Source organism: Hydra vulgaris, chromosome 07 (assembly GCF_038396675.1).
Source record: "Hydra vulgaris chromosome 07, alternate assembly HydraT2T_AEP".
In the NCBI taxonomy this organism is placed as follows: domain Eukaryota; kingdom Metazoa; phylum Cnidaria; class Hydrozoa; order Anthoathecata; family Hydridae; genus Hydra; species Hydra vulgaris.
The window spans coordinates 31703559-31722500 of NC_088926.1; the positions used below are offsets into that span (position 1 = coordinate 31703559).

General features: G+C 26.8%; 1 protein-coding gene across 2 annotated transcripts in view; it reads left to right on the top strand.

The window, feature by feature from the left end:
* The window catches only part of LOC101237339 (receptor-type tyrosine-protein phosphatase delta), a 544974-nt gene that overhangs the window by 432270 nt on the left and 93762 nt on the right, over nucleotides 1–18942 (top strand). For both annotated transcript variants that reach the window (XM_065801637.1, XM_065801638.1), the window contains exons 18-22: nucleotides 4766–5004; nucleotides 7571–7646; nucleotides 7894–8000; nucleotides 9019–9205; nucleotides 15941–16034. In XM_065801637.1, coding sequence (XP_065657709.1) covers nucleotides 4766–5004; nucleotides 7571–7646; nucleotides 7894–8000; nucleotides 9019–9205; nucleotides 15941–16034 — 703 coding nt within the window. The remainder of the gene's footprint in view (nucleotides 1–4765; nucleotides 5005–7570; nucleotides 7647–7893; nucleotides 8001–9018; nucleotides 9206–15940; nucleotides 16035–18942) is intronic.

Below are 18942 nucleotides of genomic sequence, written 5' to 3' on the forward strand. Positions count from 1 at the left end.
ATGGTCAGAAAGTAAGTTATAGGATTCAAGATGAGAAATTAAGTGTTTGTTAATTAAAGATTCAAAAACCTTGCTTAAGATAGGAAAAAGACTTATGGGACGGTAGTTTGTCGAATCAGATCGCTATCCAGAATTTTTGAAGATAGGATAACAGATGCCGCTTTCCAGCAGGCTGGAAAACAAGACTCTGATAAGCACTTGTTGAATAGTTTTAAGAGTATAGATGACAGCTCCGGAGAACACTTCTGCAAGACAATAACAGGTATGTTGTCCGGGCCACAAGTTATAGAAGTGTCTAGGCAGGAAATCACTTTAGATACAGATGCTCGAGTGATATGAATGTCAAGCAATGGATCAACCTGTTTGTTGGCAATATCAGGTAGAACGCAACTAGTGGAATCAAGAGATGATATTGATGATAAGTTTTTAGCAAACAATTGAGCTTTGTCTTTAGGTGAGGTGACAAAGTCTGAACCATACAAGAGAGGTGGAATTATAGATTTGCCCTTATTATTGATATTATTAAAGATTCTCCAGAAGTCAAGAGAGCCTAATTTTTGATAGGAGATACGAGATTTCATGACCTGAGAATAACAGGCTTTGGCGTTAGACAAAACCTTTTTACAATTGTTTCTAGCAGTAATAAACAGTCGTCTGTTTTCTGGAGAATTGTTTTGTTAATAAATACGAAAGTAACAGTTTCGATTGACAATCGCAGCAGTACAGTGTGAGGAAAACCATTGAGGAGAGTGAGGCTTGACCTGGAATTGTCGAGAGGGAATAAAAGATTCTATGCCAGCCTGAATCCACGAAGTTTTGTAAGAAGCACATTTGTCGACAGGAAGACGAAAGATTTCTACCCAAGGGCCATCACAAAGAAAATCACGGAAAGAATCCCAGTCAGCTTTACTGTAGTTGTAAGAGGTTCGATAATAGGGGGATTCAGGTGATGAAGAAGAATGAGATATTAGTTTTAGAGAGATCAAACTGTGATCAGAAGCACCTAAGGGTGAATGTGGAGAAACTGAGCACTGACTAGGATCAGAAACAAGACATAAGTCGAGTAGAGAAGGTAGATGATTCGGGTTTTCAGGAAAGCGAGTTGGAAAAATGACTATTTGAGTTAGGGATTGAGAAAGGCAAAAGTTGTGGGCTTTAATGCCTGCAGAGTCACCGACAGTAGAGCCAAGCCATTCAGAGTGGTGAGCATTGAAGTCACCGACAACAACTATATTAGCTGATGGATAAAGAGAGAGGGCTTGGTTAATATGATCAGAAATAAGATCAAAAAGAGTGCAGTCTTGAGATGAAGGAGAGCGATATAGAACAAAGAGAAAGGCAATAGAGTGCTAAAGGAAACATATGAAAGAATAGTCTGTGGATTCAAACCTAGTTTCACGACCAATGGGTGAATTCTTACAAATGTAAATGCCCAGGCCAAGCATGTGACTATTGGAGTCTTTACGAATTAGAGGAAGATAACCATCAACACTAAGATCACAAGATGAGACAGCCGAACTCAAATTAGTCTCACAAAGAGCAAGTAGGTCTGGTGAACTTTGCAAGAGATAAGACTCAACAGAAGAAAAGTTACTTCGAAGACCACGAATATTAGTGATTGATTGGTTTAGAAAACTTGGTGATGATGATGGTTTTTTGTGTTTTATAGTTTTTGGTACTTTATTCATTTTTAAATTAGATTGAAGAACTTGACTCAAAGCATAGATAGTACTCAGAACACCATTTAATAGCCCAAGCAAATGCCTTATTACTACTAATAAACCCTAAGCCGTAACAAAGGGCTCCAAATGTGGCCTCCGCAATGCACACCAAAAGTACAAACAGGGACACCATCCATGCGCAACATGGCGCTTTTAATACTTTGATATTTTTCAGCTGTTGATGGAATCAGCCTCTCTGAGAGCTACCACAGAGTTCGGGTAACCTGACTACCAGCCGGCCTCAGAACCATAAAAGTGAGTTTTAGAGCTGTACCATCATTAGGAGATAATAGAATGAGTTGCCTAGTCATAAAAACAGAAATACAAGCAAAACCCATGCATTGAGTCAAGAAGATCCAGCATTCAACATCCTAAACTGGAAACAACGTATTAAAAATACATCTACACCAGCCTAATAGATAAAGAAGGGGTGCGAGGCTGGTCAACATATTGAATCTGTTTACCTCTTAAGTCTTTGCCTAGGCAGGGGGTGTTTTAAGTTAATAGAAAACGATATAATTTATTTACTATAATTGATGTGTTATAAAACCATAGAAATATTTATAAATATTTTAAATATTAATTTTTAAATATTCTATAATAAATTAAATTATTATGGAAATTGTTTATTGTAAAAGGCTGGTTTTAATCTCATCTTTCAGATTGAAAACAATTTGTAAGTATTAATGGTTTCAATTCTAGTAATAAATCAGTTTTGTGTTCCTTGAAGTTCTGTTCTAGGTCCTCTTTTATTTTTAATCTATGTTAACGACCTAATCAACTATGTTCACTTCTCTTCAGTTCATCTGTTTACTGATGATACAAATCTCTTACACATCAACAAATCGTATCATTTATGTAAAAATATTAATTCGGATTTAAAAGGTAAAGTTCACTGATTAAATGCTAACCTAATATGTCTTAACACAGAAAAGACTATTTTTTTTCATCTCCGAGAAAAAACTTACTTTAAAAATGTTGAAATCAAAATTAATAATAAACGGCTGCATCCTTCAAGAGTTATTAATTATCTTGGTGTATTAATTGATTGCATTCTTTCATGGAATTTTTATATTGATGAACTAAGCAAGAAACTCGAGCTGATAGAATGCTTTCGATAATTTGTCATTATATTGATAAAGTTACACTAAAAAATATTTATTACGCATTATTCTCATATCATCTTACGAAAAATACAAAACTATCGCATTAAGAAGTTGGTATTTTTCTCAGCGTCAATCCATTAGAATAATAAACTTCCAACTAATTAAATCTGATACATCAAAGTCCTTCAAAAAATTTTTCATTCCAACATTTCCAGTGCTAGTAAAGTATGCTAATCTTCTTTTTGTTTTTGACTCCTTAAATAAAAACTTACCATCTCCTATCACAAACTTGTTCTCAGAAAGTAGACCATTACATTCCTACTCTACTAGAAATATACACAATGGAAAACTAAATTTACCATCTTTTAAAACCCAGAAGTATGGTAAAAATTCTATTGTTTATCAGTGCGTCTGTGAATGGAACAGGAGCCTTCCATGCATTTTGAATGAGTTCAAAAAACTATATCCTAAAATACCTTTACTCCATCTTAAACAATATCAATTTTAAAAAAATTTTGAAAAACTTTTTATTCTAACTTTTAGACATCCTTACGATTAAAATATTCTTTTAATTTTCTTTTCCTTGTTACTACAATTATCATCAGCACTTTTTCTTTCTTTCTTTTTTTTTTATTAATAAAACCTGCAAATTATGATTTCTACATGTTTGATTTAATGTATGTTTTATGTGCTTTAATCTATGTGTCCAAATGTTTCAATGTCTTCAATTTCAATGTCAAATGTCTTTGCTTATTATTACTTATATTATGTTTAAAAATTGGTATCACTCCTTTGATCAGATTTCTGCATGACCATCCTAATAAATCATTAATTTATTATAACAAATAATGTTATGCTCATAACTACCATTATAATATTAGTTATTATTATTATTTTTTCATTGTAATTATTGTAAAAATACTTATTATTACAATTACTATAATTTGTATTAACTTTTTTTTTATCTTATATTATTATAATATATTATTATTACTCTTATTGTTATTATTATTATTATCAAAACTATTGTAAAAATGATTTACAGAAAATAAATAGCTTGTTGTTGTTGTTGTTGTTAGGATCAGGATGTTTTATGGATTGGTTCTTTTAATGATGCTCTTTCTTGTTTAGTCCAAAGATGTTAAATGTAGCTAAATCCTGTCTACCTGCCTGGATTGAACCTCTGTTCCATTATTGTAAGGCTGCATCTTTTTCTTTTTTTTACATTTACTACCAAGGTTGCTTCTCAAATGAGCAGCAACCATGATAGTAACCATTGTAGCAACCATGGTACGCTTTTTGTAGAAAACATTATCTCTTGTTTCATTAACCAAATATCAATTTCTCATGGCTTTTCATTCAGCAAAGTTGTATTCTTTTACTGTGTTTTTTACTTCATGCTCTAAAAACTATTATTTATCTGATTTGTTTCCTCGCACTTGTATACCTTTTCCCCAACTTATACAATTTACAGTTTATTAAGCCTTATTATTTTATTAATTTTAAGTTTGTTAATTTTTTTCATTTTCTTTAACATTATTCTTTGATAATAACATTATTTCTGAAAAATGTTATTAACTTTGTTAATAACATTTTTCATGTTCTTTAACATTATTCGTTGTTGTCTTGTAATTCTCAACTTATATAGTGGTTGCTTGGTAACTTTAATAGTGGTTGCTTGCAGCCCTGTTGGGAGTAAATTAGTTCAAAATAATAAAAATACAATGATATTGAATTGGGTGCATTGACTTTATTTGAGTGGTTTTACTTTGACTTAATGTATCATTTTCTTTATGTTTTAAATATTTTTTCTTAACATGTATTTTTTTTTATAATTTTTTTTTTTTTGTTATTATTGATTTTAAAATAACTGAATTTTATTTCATACTTATCATTTTTATACTTTGTTTTAATTTTTCTATGGTTATCTAATTTTAGATCCATCTGTTGTTAGAAATTTTACTGCTTCCGCAATATCTGAAGAAAACATCAATTTGACATGGCATCGTCCGGAAATTTCCAATGGAATCATCACCAATTACACTCTTAAATATAAAGAGTTTAATTCATCAAATATTACTTCGCTTTCTTTTTCAGTTTTCAAAATACATTTTGAAACACCAATATTTACTTTTCAAGTTAAACAACTGAAAAACTATCAGAAATATGAATTTAAGGTAAACAGACCAGTGCTCAAAAAAGTTTTTTTTTTTTTTACTTGTATGTTAATCAAAATAGTATTATGCCTAAGGTAATTTCTTTTGAAACTATTTTTTACTTAGTAGGCCTTACATTGTTACATTAAAGATTAAGATATATATATATATATTTTATGTATATATATATAAAAGATAGCAGCATTAGATTCACATTAATATTGTCGAACTGAAATAAGTAGCTGTGGGTATTCAGTACATAAATTGACTGACTAGGTTTAACATTTAAGGGAGTGTCGCTACATCAAATTAGGGTTTGGGTAGGGGCATAATCATTTTTTTTATTGATTTTGGTTTCTTCTTAATTTTCTGGAAAATTTAAGTCAATTTAAGTGGACAAAATTTAATTGCATCCTTAGATACATATTATCTGTACCGTTTTTCTTTATTTTTTAAAAACTTTTTAATTTTATACTTTTTTTGAAAATTTCTCCTGTTCACCCCTAAGTTTGCTCTATGTAATAAAATAACACTGAATTTAAAAAATTTTTGAATACAAAATATTTTCAGGTTCTGAAATTTTTTTTCCCAAAAAGTTTATTTTATTCTAAAAAAATTTCTTTAAAATTACATTAACCTAGTACTCAAAAGAATTTTATGAAATTTTTAAAAATAGTATTTGTTTTATATAGTTTATTGCATAAAAACGTTTTTTAATATTTTTACAAAAAAATTTAGTTTTTTACAGTTTAAATAGTTATTTTTGACATGTTTTTATAAAATAGGATTATTATTTTTAAAACTTTTATAAAATTTTACCTCTTTTGAGTAACATTAACAGTAACTTTTAAATAAATTTTTTTCAAATGTTATGGAGTTGTTAAATATTCAAGGGTCAGTTGAATATTTAAAGGGTCACCCAAAGCTTGATGGTGATCTAGTAAGATCACCATCAAGCTTTGGGTGACCCATTTCATTGTCCTGACATTGACCTAATGATTAGGTTTCACTGTGCTGACATTGACCTAATGATTAGGTCTCATTGTGCTGACATTGACCTAATGAATAGGTCTCATTGTGCTGAATTGACCTAATGATTAGGTCTCATTGTGCTGACATTGACCTAATAAATAGGTGTCATTGTGCTGACATTGACCTAATGATTAGGTCTAATTGTGTTGAGATAAGTCAAATAAGAAACAAACATGCTTTTTATGCTATACATTAAATTAATGTTTAATGCACATTTGAGTTTTATATATGGTTTGATTTCGAACCGAGAGAATCAGGTCCTTACATTTTATTAAAAAATTAACATGACACTGTGATTAATCAAGCTAGGGAAAAATCTTAAAAGTAACTTTTTTCTCAAAAAACTGTATTGAAGATTGTGTTGCTATGGAAATGGGTACCCATGGTTATTTGCCAACCATAAATTGCAATAATTGCCTACTAGAATTCAAAAGAGAAAATGATAAAAGCTTTCCTCATCTTTTTGCTGATAGCATGTAGTATGATAGCATGTATGCTAACTGTAAAAGCAACAAGTAGTTCTTATGAATACGACAATTGAAGATTTTTACTACATATTCTTCATTTTAATTGAAATGGTGGATATGTATTAAACTTTCCTTTCTTTTTTTATTACAAAAAAATCCTCATCCCACTCCCTAACTGTGTTTTGTATATTAAAATGATGCTTTCAAAACCTTTGAACATTTGTCCTTAATTTTATCACAAAAAATAATTCTTTAAATGTATTTAAGCTTTGGTCTCAAAAGAAGTTGTTTATTCTATACAAAAATTATCATATTGGGTTTTATTGCATTAAAACAATTAATGCAAATTGAATTCTTCATAATTCTGTTTATTAGTTTATAATTCAAAAAAGAAATTTTAATTGCTTTATAAAATATGACGTAAACATGTTTTGTAAGTTAGCAGACTTAAAGACGATGTGATCATATTTTATAAGGTAGAACGCATAAAGTTGATGTAATTGTATACTATAAGATGGCAAACATAAATTTGATCTGATCATATTTTATAATTGAAAACTTCCTTTGTATTGTACAATCAATTCCTTTGTAAAATCAATTTCAGGCTTTGAAATCTCTTCTTAAAGCTCTAGAGGATCGGCAGACACTTATTTAAATAATATTTTGGTAAAATGAATTGTTTTTCTTTAAAAACTTTATTTCTGTATGGAGTATTATAGACAATACATTTAGATAGAGTCACTACTGAGTCATATTCATGTTTTACAAAACCCCTTTGTAATTTTTATTTATAACACAAAACCTTGATATGTGTCACCATGTTTTTTGTGTAAGTGACACTAGTACATGAGGACTTTGAAATCTATTCATCAATATAACTTGTTATACTGTTTCTTATTAATATTGTTTGTATGGTTTTAAACAAAGAAAGTGAATTCGAAATTTAATAATTATGACATGTTTTTATTATTATTAGATAAATAATTGTTATTTTATAAAAGAATTCATAATTTAAAAAAATACGAAAATGTTTTTATACATTTTTAATGTTGTTTTAATTTTCATTTCATTTAAATTTTTATTTTAAGGTAAATGCTCTTACCAATCATGGAAAAAATTTAGGTGAGTGGAGTGAATGGGTAGAAGCAACAACTTTTGAAGGAAGTAAGTGTGATCATGGATTATCATAATTGACAATCTTGATTATAGTTAATAACTGATTGTAATTTTTGATAAATTTTAATTATGTTAGTTGTCATTGATTATTAATTTTGTTATTTTGCTATTCATTGTTTATTAACAATAACATTGTTATAATCAATCAATTAATTGATTGCTTATGAACAATAACATTTATAACGTTGTAATCAATCAAGTAATTGTTTGTTGTTATTGTTTTTGTATTTTCTAGTTCCAAGTGAACCAGAAGATCTTACTGCTAATGTAACCTCCACTAGAAATATTTTATTAAGATGGAATGAGCCAAAGCAGCTGAATGGCATTGTTCGACGATACACTGTATTAAATTTTTTTAATTCATACTTCCACCAATAATCATAATAAAAAAAATAGTAATATTATTTATAGTAATAGTAATAATCAAAAATAAAATTAAATTTAAAAATTATATTAATATACACATATTACATATTGTGACGTTAGAATAATAGGGTTCTCCTTGCTCCCTTTTGTAATGTTGAGAGAACTTAACAAATTTTGTTTAAACTCTCTTAAATTTTTAAAATTAAAATTTGTTAAATTTGTTGAATTAAAAGATCAAAATATCAAGTTTGTTAAATTGATTGCTTGTAACACACTTTATTATCATTATAATACTTAATAAATAATAAATAACAGTTATTTATCATTTATTAATTATTATAAATTGGTATCAGACAAAATGGCATATCATATATATAACAATGGTAGATGAGAATTACAAGGTCTTGTTTCCCAATTTTTATCGTAAATAAATATTTTTGCGTTCAAAACTATATAATTTTAGTATATTAATCTTATTATTATTATTTATATAATATTTAAAAACATGTTTTGTTGTTTTCAACCTTATTTAACAAAGTTGGAACTAACGATTAATTTGTAAACAAGCAATTTTAAAAATTATAAAATTAATATGCTAAGATTAATTATAAAACATAAATAACGTAAAAAACATATATTTTATCAAAATAAACAACAGCTTTAAAATAATTAAATAAATAGTTAAAAAATGGAGATAGAACCCTATTATTTTAAAATCACCATGTGTTAGTTTAATTTAAAAAAAAATTAATAATAAATACTTTTATTCAGAAAAACTTTTTTAAGTAATTTCTTAAGTTGTTTATTGCAATAAATATATTAATATAAATTTTGTTTGTTTTGTTATGTTTTTTAATTGTTTAACTTAGTTATAAAATATATTTCAACATTCTTTGAATAAATGAGGGTTGTATCTTTGATAATATACCACTAGAAATAAATTTTAAAAATTGATTGCTTCAAAAGGTTTTCATTCTTTTTTCTAATTTTGTAGGTTGTTTATAGTGGTTCTAAACCTTATAATTTAACTTTTAAAGATGGTAATGAAACAAATGTGGGAAACTCTACTCAAGTATTAATTTCATCACTTTCTCCGGGTACAAATTACACAATTTGTGTAAATGCAGAAACTATTGCTAAAGGTCCATCATCCATGATTAATATTACATTGCCCTATGATGGTTTGATTTTTTTATTTTTTATTTTAATAGATTTTCTTTATAAATGTTTAACTTTGGTGATTTTTTTATTTTTTATAGATAGTTTTTATAAAAACAGAAAATATATTTAAAAAATATTTTATTTTGTAATTATAAATTAATATAACTAGATAAAGTAACCCGTAAAATACGGGTCTAGTTAGTATTTAGTAACATAATACATAAGTGAATAATAATGACAGAATCAAATTTCAATAGTTTTGAAATATATAGAAACCCATTGCAAAAATTAGAACTTGTTAAAAAATTAGAAATTGTTAACTTAAGCTTAAGCTTAAGTTAACAATTTTTTCAAATCTAATTTTAGATATAATCTCAGAAGCAAAGATAATCCCGCTTTAACTAAATGGATGAGAAAGTCGCAAGATAAATTTTGTACTTTCAACTTAAGATTTTTATAACTAAAAATGCTTTATTTTTATTTTTTAAAAATGCCATAGAACTTGAATTATTTTGTCAACCTCAACCTTTCGTTTTTGGTAGATATGAACACTTAGTTTATGAGGTAACATGTTAATTCTATAAAACTGTAATTATTATAGCAAATGGCCCATGCACTATATTTTAAAGCCTTTCTCGCAAAAAGAACTTGTAAAACGGGTCAGTTGACATTCAGAAAATACCAAAGAACATGTACAGGGTGTCCACTCAAAAATTAAAAAATTTAAACATAAATGTATACAATCTGAAATTTGATAAATAAAAATATTAATATAAAAATAAAATAGAAATAAATAATCTTGAAAGATCAATGAATGTTAACAGAATACTAAACAGCAAACATTTATTGATAAAAAAGTTTTTTCCAGCATCTACAATGCTAAAAACAATATATTTTCCAGTTTTTCCAGTATGTTTTTCAAAAACAACCTTTTCCACAGTTTTTCCAGCAGAATGGACACCCTGATGTAGTTAACGTTGAACACCCCATATATTTACGGCCATAAAGATTACAGATCAGGTAATTAGGATTGACCGATGAAACATATTTACTTAAAAGTAGACCTAAAAAATAAAAGCAATTTTATTTAGTTAAATAAGTTAATCTAAAAGATTAAGTGCAGGTAAGAGGATAACAAAAAAAAAAAAAAAACTCAAAACAAAAAAAGAAATTCTATTTACAAACAAAAACAATTTACAAAAATATGATACAAACAAAATTTACAAAGATATAATACAAAAAATACAATATAATACAAAATATAATACAAAAAAGGAAAATAAAATATAATGCATAAATTGAAAAAAAAGCTATAATTAGTATTTTGTAGAATTATAACCTACAAAATACTAATTGTAGATGTATGTAACCCCCCCCCCTTCCTCCCCCTCCCCTCCTTCTTTTACTGCGGCGACCACCACTACCTCAATGGAAGAAGGGGTAGGAGTAGTCCTGTCCGCCATTTCGGACCCACACACCATGCGCTCTGTAGGATGTGGGTCCATTGTGCCACCTCCTATATTCGATAAATGCCTGGTATGATAAATCTGAAATAAAAATAAATGATATTAAAATAACAATTTTATAACAGAGCAATATATGTAAATGTAAAGATAACACAAATACAATAATGTGCAAAACTGCAAGCCATTTACCATTAACTGCAGCAGCAGAAGTTTCTGTTGTTGATGTGGATTCTAATAAAAATTTTAAATTACTTCTAATATTATACAAATCTACAAATTTTGAAAAGTTTTAATAATAAACTTTATTATATAGTGATAATAATCAAACCTACATTTACCAAGTGTTGTTGCTGCTACTCTTACTATAAATAAATAAAAAGAATGGGTCAAATTAGTTATTATACTAGCTAAAACACAAATACAATGTGCAAAACTGCAAACCACTTACCATTAACTGCAGCAGCAGTTGATAAAGAAACTGCAACAGCAGTTTCTGTTGTTGATGTGGGTTCTAATAAAAATTCTAAATTACTTCAAAAATTTATACAAATCTACAAATTTCGAATTTCTTCATCTTCTACTTTAGCCATGTTTTTAAATGCAAGAGCAAATGGATTTTGTTCAGTAATTATAGTTTGCAATTGAAACATTAAATCATGTAAACAAAGACTATTACCACGTTGTTGCATTATAAAATTTACTGCTGCAAGTGGATCATATATATGTTGTTGAGAATATATTGGTGGAATATCTTGATCTAGCCTAAGATTACCTACACGATGATAAATCTGGCCACATATTTTAAAACATGGAGGCCCATGATTTATTGGTTGAACTACAGTTGCGTTAAAAGAAGTGAAAGAAAGACAAGCATTATAATTTCAAATATGTTTTAAAAAATTAACATTAGCATTACGATCTACATAACTCCCTGTAAATAAATCTTGTAAAACTTGTGTAAAAGGTGAAAGTGGAGGCAAAGCTACCTTACCATTATGGCAACATAAAAAATGTGTTTCATCTGGAAATTTCTTAGCACCACAGTGCTGATAAATTTGATTCATTTCTCCTAAATAATTATAATCTGGAATAGCCTTACTTTTTGCTATAGAATACATTCGTCTTTGTCCAACAGATCTTCTTACATTTTGGCGACGATTAACTTCGCCTTGATTTAGCCTATTTTTTTCATTTTGGCGACAATTAACTTCTTCTTGATTAAGCCTATTTCTTTCATTTTGTAAATGAATAATTTCATCTTGCCTAAGTCTATTTCTTTCATTTCATCTACGATTATTTTCAACACGCCTTATAGCACTTACATCATCTTGTAAATACATAACTTCATCTAGCCTATCATCCATTTCAATGTCATCATTTTCATTAAACATATTTATCAAAGCAACACTAATTATTTCTTTTTTTTACTACTCTAAAGTTAACAATAAAATAAAAAAACTTAATGAATAACTAAAGAAATATTACTCGAAAAATTATAAAATAAAGAAACCAAATAAATGATATAAATGATATTATATATATATATATATATATATATATATATATATATATATATATATATATATATATATATATATATATATATATATATATATATATATATATATATATATAAGATATAAATGCAAATAAATGCAAAATAAAATTAATTTGCCATCATCAAAAGGAATACACTTGTATTACTTTTTCTTAAGTTTATTTAATTAAAGTTAAGAAAAACCTGCAACCATATTAGCAAAGACTTATAAAAAAAAGTTAAAATTTATTTTGTTTCTAATAAAAAAAATTTAGAAACAAACAAATATCCTTTTTTATTAGAAACAGTAAAATGTTTCTAATAATATATATATATTATATATATACATATATATATATCCTTGGAGTCGCGGACAGCGTCATAGTTCATGTGTTGGGAGAAAACATTGGACAAAACGCATAATAAAACTTATAAATGCGTTATGTACAATACAAAACAGGTTATTAGTGCGGGTTTGTAAATTCCTTCCCCTCCCCCCCTCCTCCAACACACAAACTATGACGCTGCCGCGACCCCAAGGATATATATATATATATATATATATATATATATATATATATATATATATATATATATATATATATATATATATATATATATATATATATATAGAACTATTTATTAGTGAAAACATATGAAAACCAAAGTTTTCTTTATAGTATATATAGTATATTTTATAAATAAACCTCCATTTTCTTGGTACAACAACTCAATTATGATTAATAACAACTCTGTAAACATGAATTTTCTAATAATCTAAATCTTAATAAATTATAAACAATTAAACTTGAATAAATATGTATGAAAATGATTAATGCTATATTAAATATAGAAAAACAAACATATAATAACACAATTATATCCTAAACCACAATTCATTCATGCAAGAGAAATTATTATACATTTATTAAAAAGCCAGAAACATTTTTTCCAAATCAAAGGTTTTAACAATACTATAGATAAATTTTATTTATAACAAAATGGCTTTTATCCCAATTATTAAAAGCATGGGAAAGCATGAAACTACGCATAAATATCTTTTAATGCTAGACCCTATCTAAGAATAATAGTAATCTATATTTTCAATATTAACATCTATAACAAAGCTTTAAATTTAAAAGTACAATTTAAAAAAAAGATAACAATGAATTAATTACCTCATAAAATTTTAAAAAGATTTTATATTACCTATCATTTCAAGCTACTAAACATTATCTACCTAATGTCTACTTAAACATTTTGAACTCGTACCATGGAAGGTTGTGACTTCTTTAAGAAAACACTTGGTTAAGAAAAGTCCGGAAACTACTTAAAAACTAAGAAGTAGTGTATTTTACAGAATACAGAACTGTAACTAATATCGAACAATAGGTGTAACTATGCGCACTAATAATAATAGTAATAATATTCACTGTGCTATTTATATTAAGAAACAAAAGCAGTGAATTCTAGTAATGAAACTACCTATTAATCATTTTTAACAACAGACGCTAACATAAAGATAAGCCATTAAGATAATAAAAATAACATTATCTTTGATAATTTTTTGCGTAATGTTGTTACCTATAACATTACGCAAAAAATTATCAAAGATAATGTTATGTATTTTCAGAATAGTTATATTGAAGGCTAGACAACACTTAGATTTAAAGCAATACACCGCTTGACTGGTAAGGTTGATGAATCTTGCTCTAGATCTATATCTCACCTTTAACAACTATAAAACAACATTTATTAGCATTAATTATTTTTAATGTAACAAAGAATGCAGACTACAATTCACAACATTGTAATGAAAAAATTAAAACCATTTAAGAACAAAATTAAAAATTTCTAATAGATACATATTCAGATACCTTAAAATGAAGCATAACACAACATTCTTTTGACAAATTCCAGAAGAATTTTTTTAAATTTTTTTATTCCTTATTACATATAGATATAGAGAAATATAATAGATTGGAATTAACGCAAACTTATGTATATAAACTTACATGACCACAAACAACAGTCTTATTTTATTTAACTTTTCATATTAAATGCATAAATAAAATTTTATTCTCATTATTCTTTCTACAAAAAATAATCTTAATCTATAAATAAGAAACTGAATTGAACTTACTAAAAAAGCCATCAGCTCCTCTTAACTGCTTTAGAAAATAAAACAATATTTGTTTAAAATGTTCTAAAAAGACTAACGACAAAACTGAAACAGTTTACTAAAAAAGAAACGTTGTACTAAAAAAACAATTTTACCAGTCATTTTAGCTGTAACTTCTTCTAAAAAATGAAAACAGGCTATAAAAATTAGAAAAATAAAAACAACCAACAACAAACAAACGATTATTTAAATTTTTATTTTAAACAATGAACAACATAAATTCTTCTTGAAAATAAAAATCAGCTCTAATTTGCTTGCTGAACTTACTCGAAAGACCGCATGGAACATATAACCGCGCATAAAAAAAGTCTAGAAACTACTTAAAAACTAAGAAAAAGTGTATTTTACAAATACAGAACCGTAATTAACAATACGAACAATAGGTGTAACTATGCGCACTAATAACATTCATTGCGCTATTAATATTTAAATTAGTAATAATATATATATTAATTAAATATAAAATTTGTAAAATTATAATTGTAATCCAGTTTTGATAATAAATAATATTGTTGAAATTTTTATTATTTAAATTAATATATCAATTTAATATAAAATAAAAATAATGGTAATAAATTAGTTGTTTTTTTTTTTTAGTTTATTATATTTTTTTAGTTTAACATTATTTTAATGTTTTGTGTTCTTAATAATTTTGATATTTTATGAATAAATATATTTTTTGTTTATGTATATTAACTTAAAGTGAAATTTTTGTCCTATTTGGCATATCTAGTTATAAAAACATTCAAAATGTTTTATAAGATGACAAACACAAAAATGGTGTGATCATATTTTATAAGATGGCATTCATAAAGATGATGTGATCATATATTACGGTAGTGGTGTAGTGGTAAAGTGCTCCCTTCATAAGCGAGAGGTTCCGAGTTCGATCCCCACCATGTCCCTGGTAGTACCGCGCTCAACTTGTTTCTCCGCGCAGCGGCCTTGTTCGTCAAGGTTTGTGTTTCGGAGTTATAGAGTTGAGAGAGGGTTATAACCACTGTTAAGAAACCTCCTCATATGTAGTGGCCTTCTTGGCCTTACAGAGGTGAATAACATAAAAACAAAAAAAAAATATTATAAGATGGCAGACATAAAGATCATGTGATCATATTTTATAAGATGGCAGACATAAATATGATGTAATCGTATTTTACAAGATGGCAAACATAAGTTGATGTGATCATATTTTATAAGAGGACAAACACAAATTTATGTGGTCAAATTTTTTAAGATGGTAGACATAAAAAAATGTGATCACATTTTAAACTATATTATTGTCATTTCAGTATTGTTATCACTTTTCAAAAAAATTAATAAATTTTTCAAAAGTTGAAAATCTTTTTTTTATTTGCCAGAAGAAAAAGTTAGCCAATACTAAAGATTACAAACATGTTCCTTTTTTTCTTTATTTGCTTCTTTTTTTTCTTCTTTTGCAGCTAAATATTTATTAATTAAATTTCAATCTTTTACTGAAATTCTTATGAAAAAAAAGGCTAAATGATTTATTATTATTATTTTTTTTAAACATAATAAATGTAACTATTTAAATACATTTTTTATTTTTAAGAGCCACTTGCTCCTTCATTAAATTTTGAAAATCAGAATTCAGAACAAAAAACAGTTGTTTTTCATTCAGTAGAAAGTTGTACTGGGCCAATCAGGTTAGATTTTTATCTAATATTGTTGTTTTGTAATTTTTGTTAATGTGAATCACTTTTAACTAACAAATATTTTGACTAAAGTTTTGATTAAATTTTCTGAAAAATGGCACTTTTTTTTAATTTAAAATATTAATTAAACATTGCATTTTGTTTAGAGTTTATTATATAATAAATAGTTTGTATATAATAATAATGGGCTTAATACAGAGAAATTTCTGTATTGAGAGTTTTGTAAAATTTAAAAAATATTAAATTTGATTGTCTCAATTTTATTAAGGAATATTCTTGTATTTGTTAAGTTTTGTTAAATGAAATGATATTAGATATGTCTAAATAACCATAAATTAATCATTACCTAAACTTAACTCAACCCAAAGTAATCCTAACATATCGTAATTTTAACCCATCAAACCTAAAGTAAGGTAAATGATATATTGCATGTAATTTTTTGTTGTTCTTCTCTGCATGTTTTTGATAAATGTAGTCTTAATTTGGGTATAAAATTAAAATTGCAAGAAGGTCATTGTTTTATTAAAAAATTTTTATTGAATTTAAAAAATTACTATGAATTTTCAAAAGATACTTTTTCTTTCAGTTCAACTCCTGAATTTTTATTAAAATACCCTTTGTTATATAACACACAAGGAACATCACTATCATCAAGGAACTTTTTTTGTAACACACAAGGACACTGGATCATTGAACCAGAACTATATTTTGAAAAATGACCCTTACAAGTTTTCAAAGAAAAACGTTTTTAGGAAATGGTCCGAATCTGTTTTATGTCCACAACCGTTGAGTGGGGTTACTTTAAAACCCGGGGTAACTTTGATAATTTTTTTGGAGTTACTTTTTCAGTAGATTATCTTTAAAATATCTTTGTAATATTATTTTATTATCTTTTCTATTTTCACTGTCTTTGGTTTAAAATAAATAAACACTGATCAAAAATGTACTAAGATTTCATAAAATTGATTTGACAGGTAAAAAACATATTATAGTTATTAAAAATAAAAAAAATTTATAAAAAAGTGTATGAAAGTGTTAAAAACATTTTCTAAACAATAAAATACTATAACAACATGTTTTTTTATACCTATAGATACATACCTACCTATCCATAGTATGTGGACCTACATAAAGAAGGGCAGGAGTCGTGCTTATCGCTCACATTCAGAAACTCAGTAGTCAGTGGCCCTTCAATGTTGCCGGAAGGGTACTATGAGTTTGCTGCATCTAAAACGTTTAAAATTCCATATGGGACATTGTGCAACAGAATGAAAGGTAAACATGGAAAACAAGTCGGACATCCAGTTGCACTCTCTTTTGGTTGCGAGAATCACCTTATGAAGACCATAAACATTCTTTGTGATTGGAAAATGCTTGTTGTTGGATTAACATGGATCACCTTTAGAGGTTTGTGAACAAACTGAATGCTTACTATGATCAATTAGAAAAGACATAAGAAGCCATTCAACATTTATAACTATGTTTAACATTTATAATTGTAACATTTCTAACTATGAAGAGACTAATCTTTCAGATAACCCTGGCACAAAATCAATCATATGCTGACAAGGACTTAAAAGAGTTGAACGTAAAATGCAGCACTCAAGAGTTGCGTTAGCATCATATGTTGTGGAAATGCTATTGGAGTATTCCTACTATCTATGGTGGTATTTAAGTCTCAAAATGTTTATTAAGAATGGACCAGAGGTGGCCCAGAAAGAACTTGCTATGACAACACAATGTCAGGATAATGTCTTATATTTTTTGTCAAATTTTCAACAAACTTTTTAATTTTTTGGATAGCATCAGGTTTACTAGGTCTATAAATTATTTTCAAAAGCCTAAAAAACTATTAATGAAACCCCTGTGGTGGGATTAACTTGATATTTGATCGAAAGAACATTTGCTATTGGTTACATTGATAACTGTTTGGGCTTTTAAAAAAAATACAAGACAGATTCTGATATTTCTGAAAAGCATTTTTTCCTGTTAAGGAGAGATCATTTGGTATATTCCAAACCAAAAACAGCAGCAATTTATTAAAATTTTATCAGAATTTAAAAAAAAATCACAAAAACCTATCAAAGTAACCCCACTTGACGGTATTGATTGTAATTTTTATGAAACAATCTAAAATAAAAAACTTTTTTTTAGTTATACTGAAATTAATTTTTTTTTTGTCATAGTCTTATATAATTTTCTGTTAAAGTTATTTTGTCGAAATTTTTTAATACTTTTTTATCGTACACTTTTGTTTACACTTTCACAGCATATTATGAAACTCTTTGACTTAGACCTCCTGAACTCCTTCAAGACTGCTTGTATTACAAGCATTTTAGGTCAAGAAATTGGTGCTCAAATATTCCTATAATTTGAATAAAATTGATAAAAATTATCAAAACAAAATATCAAAACATAATCAATAATTGATAAAGAATGCCTTGTTATACTTTCATGGCTGTAATACAGAATAAAGAAAAAACAATACAGAATGAAAAAAAAAACAATTTTTATGATATGAATAAAGCAAATAATTTTTTATCTTTTGCTTTAGCGTATTTTATAAATGCTGATGTTGCAAAAAAAAACGAGTTTATGTTTTAAAAAGATTTTTTGTTTTAAAAATAGTTAATATTGTTTTACAATGAAGTTTGTTCTATTTAAGTTTCTTTTTAGTTTATGATGTGAAGTTTGCATTTAAAAAATGCATTTTTTTAGATAAAGGTTTTATTTATCTAAAAGAACAATTTACCAAAATAGCATAATCACTAGTAGGTTGTTAGGTGGGTTGTTTAAAAAATCACTAGTAGGTTGTTAGGTGGGTTGTTTAAAAAATCACTAGTAGGTTGTTAGGTGGGTTGTTTAAAAAATCACTAGTAGGTTGTTAGGTGGGTTGTTT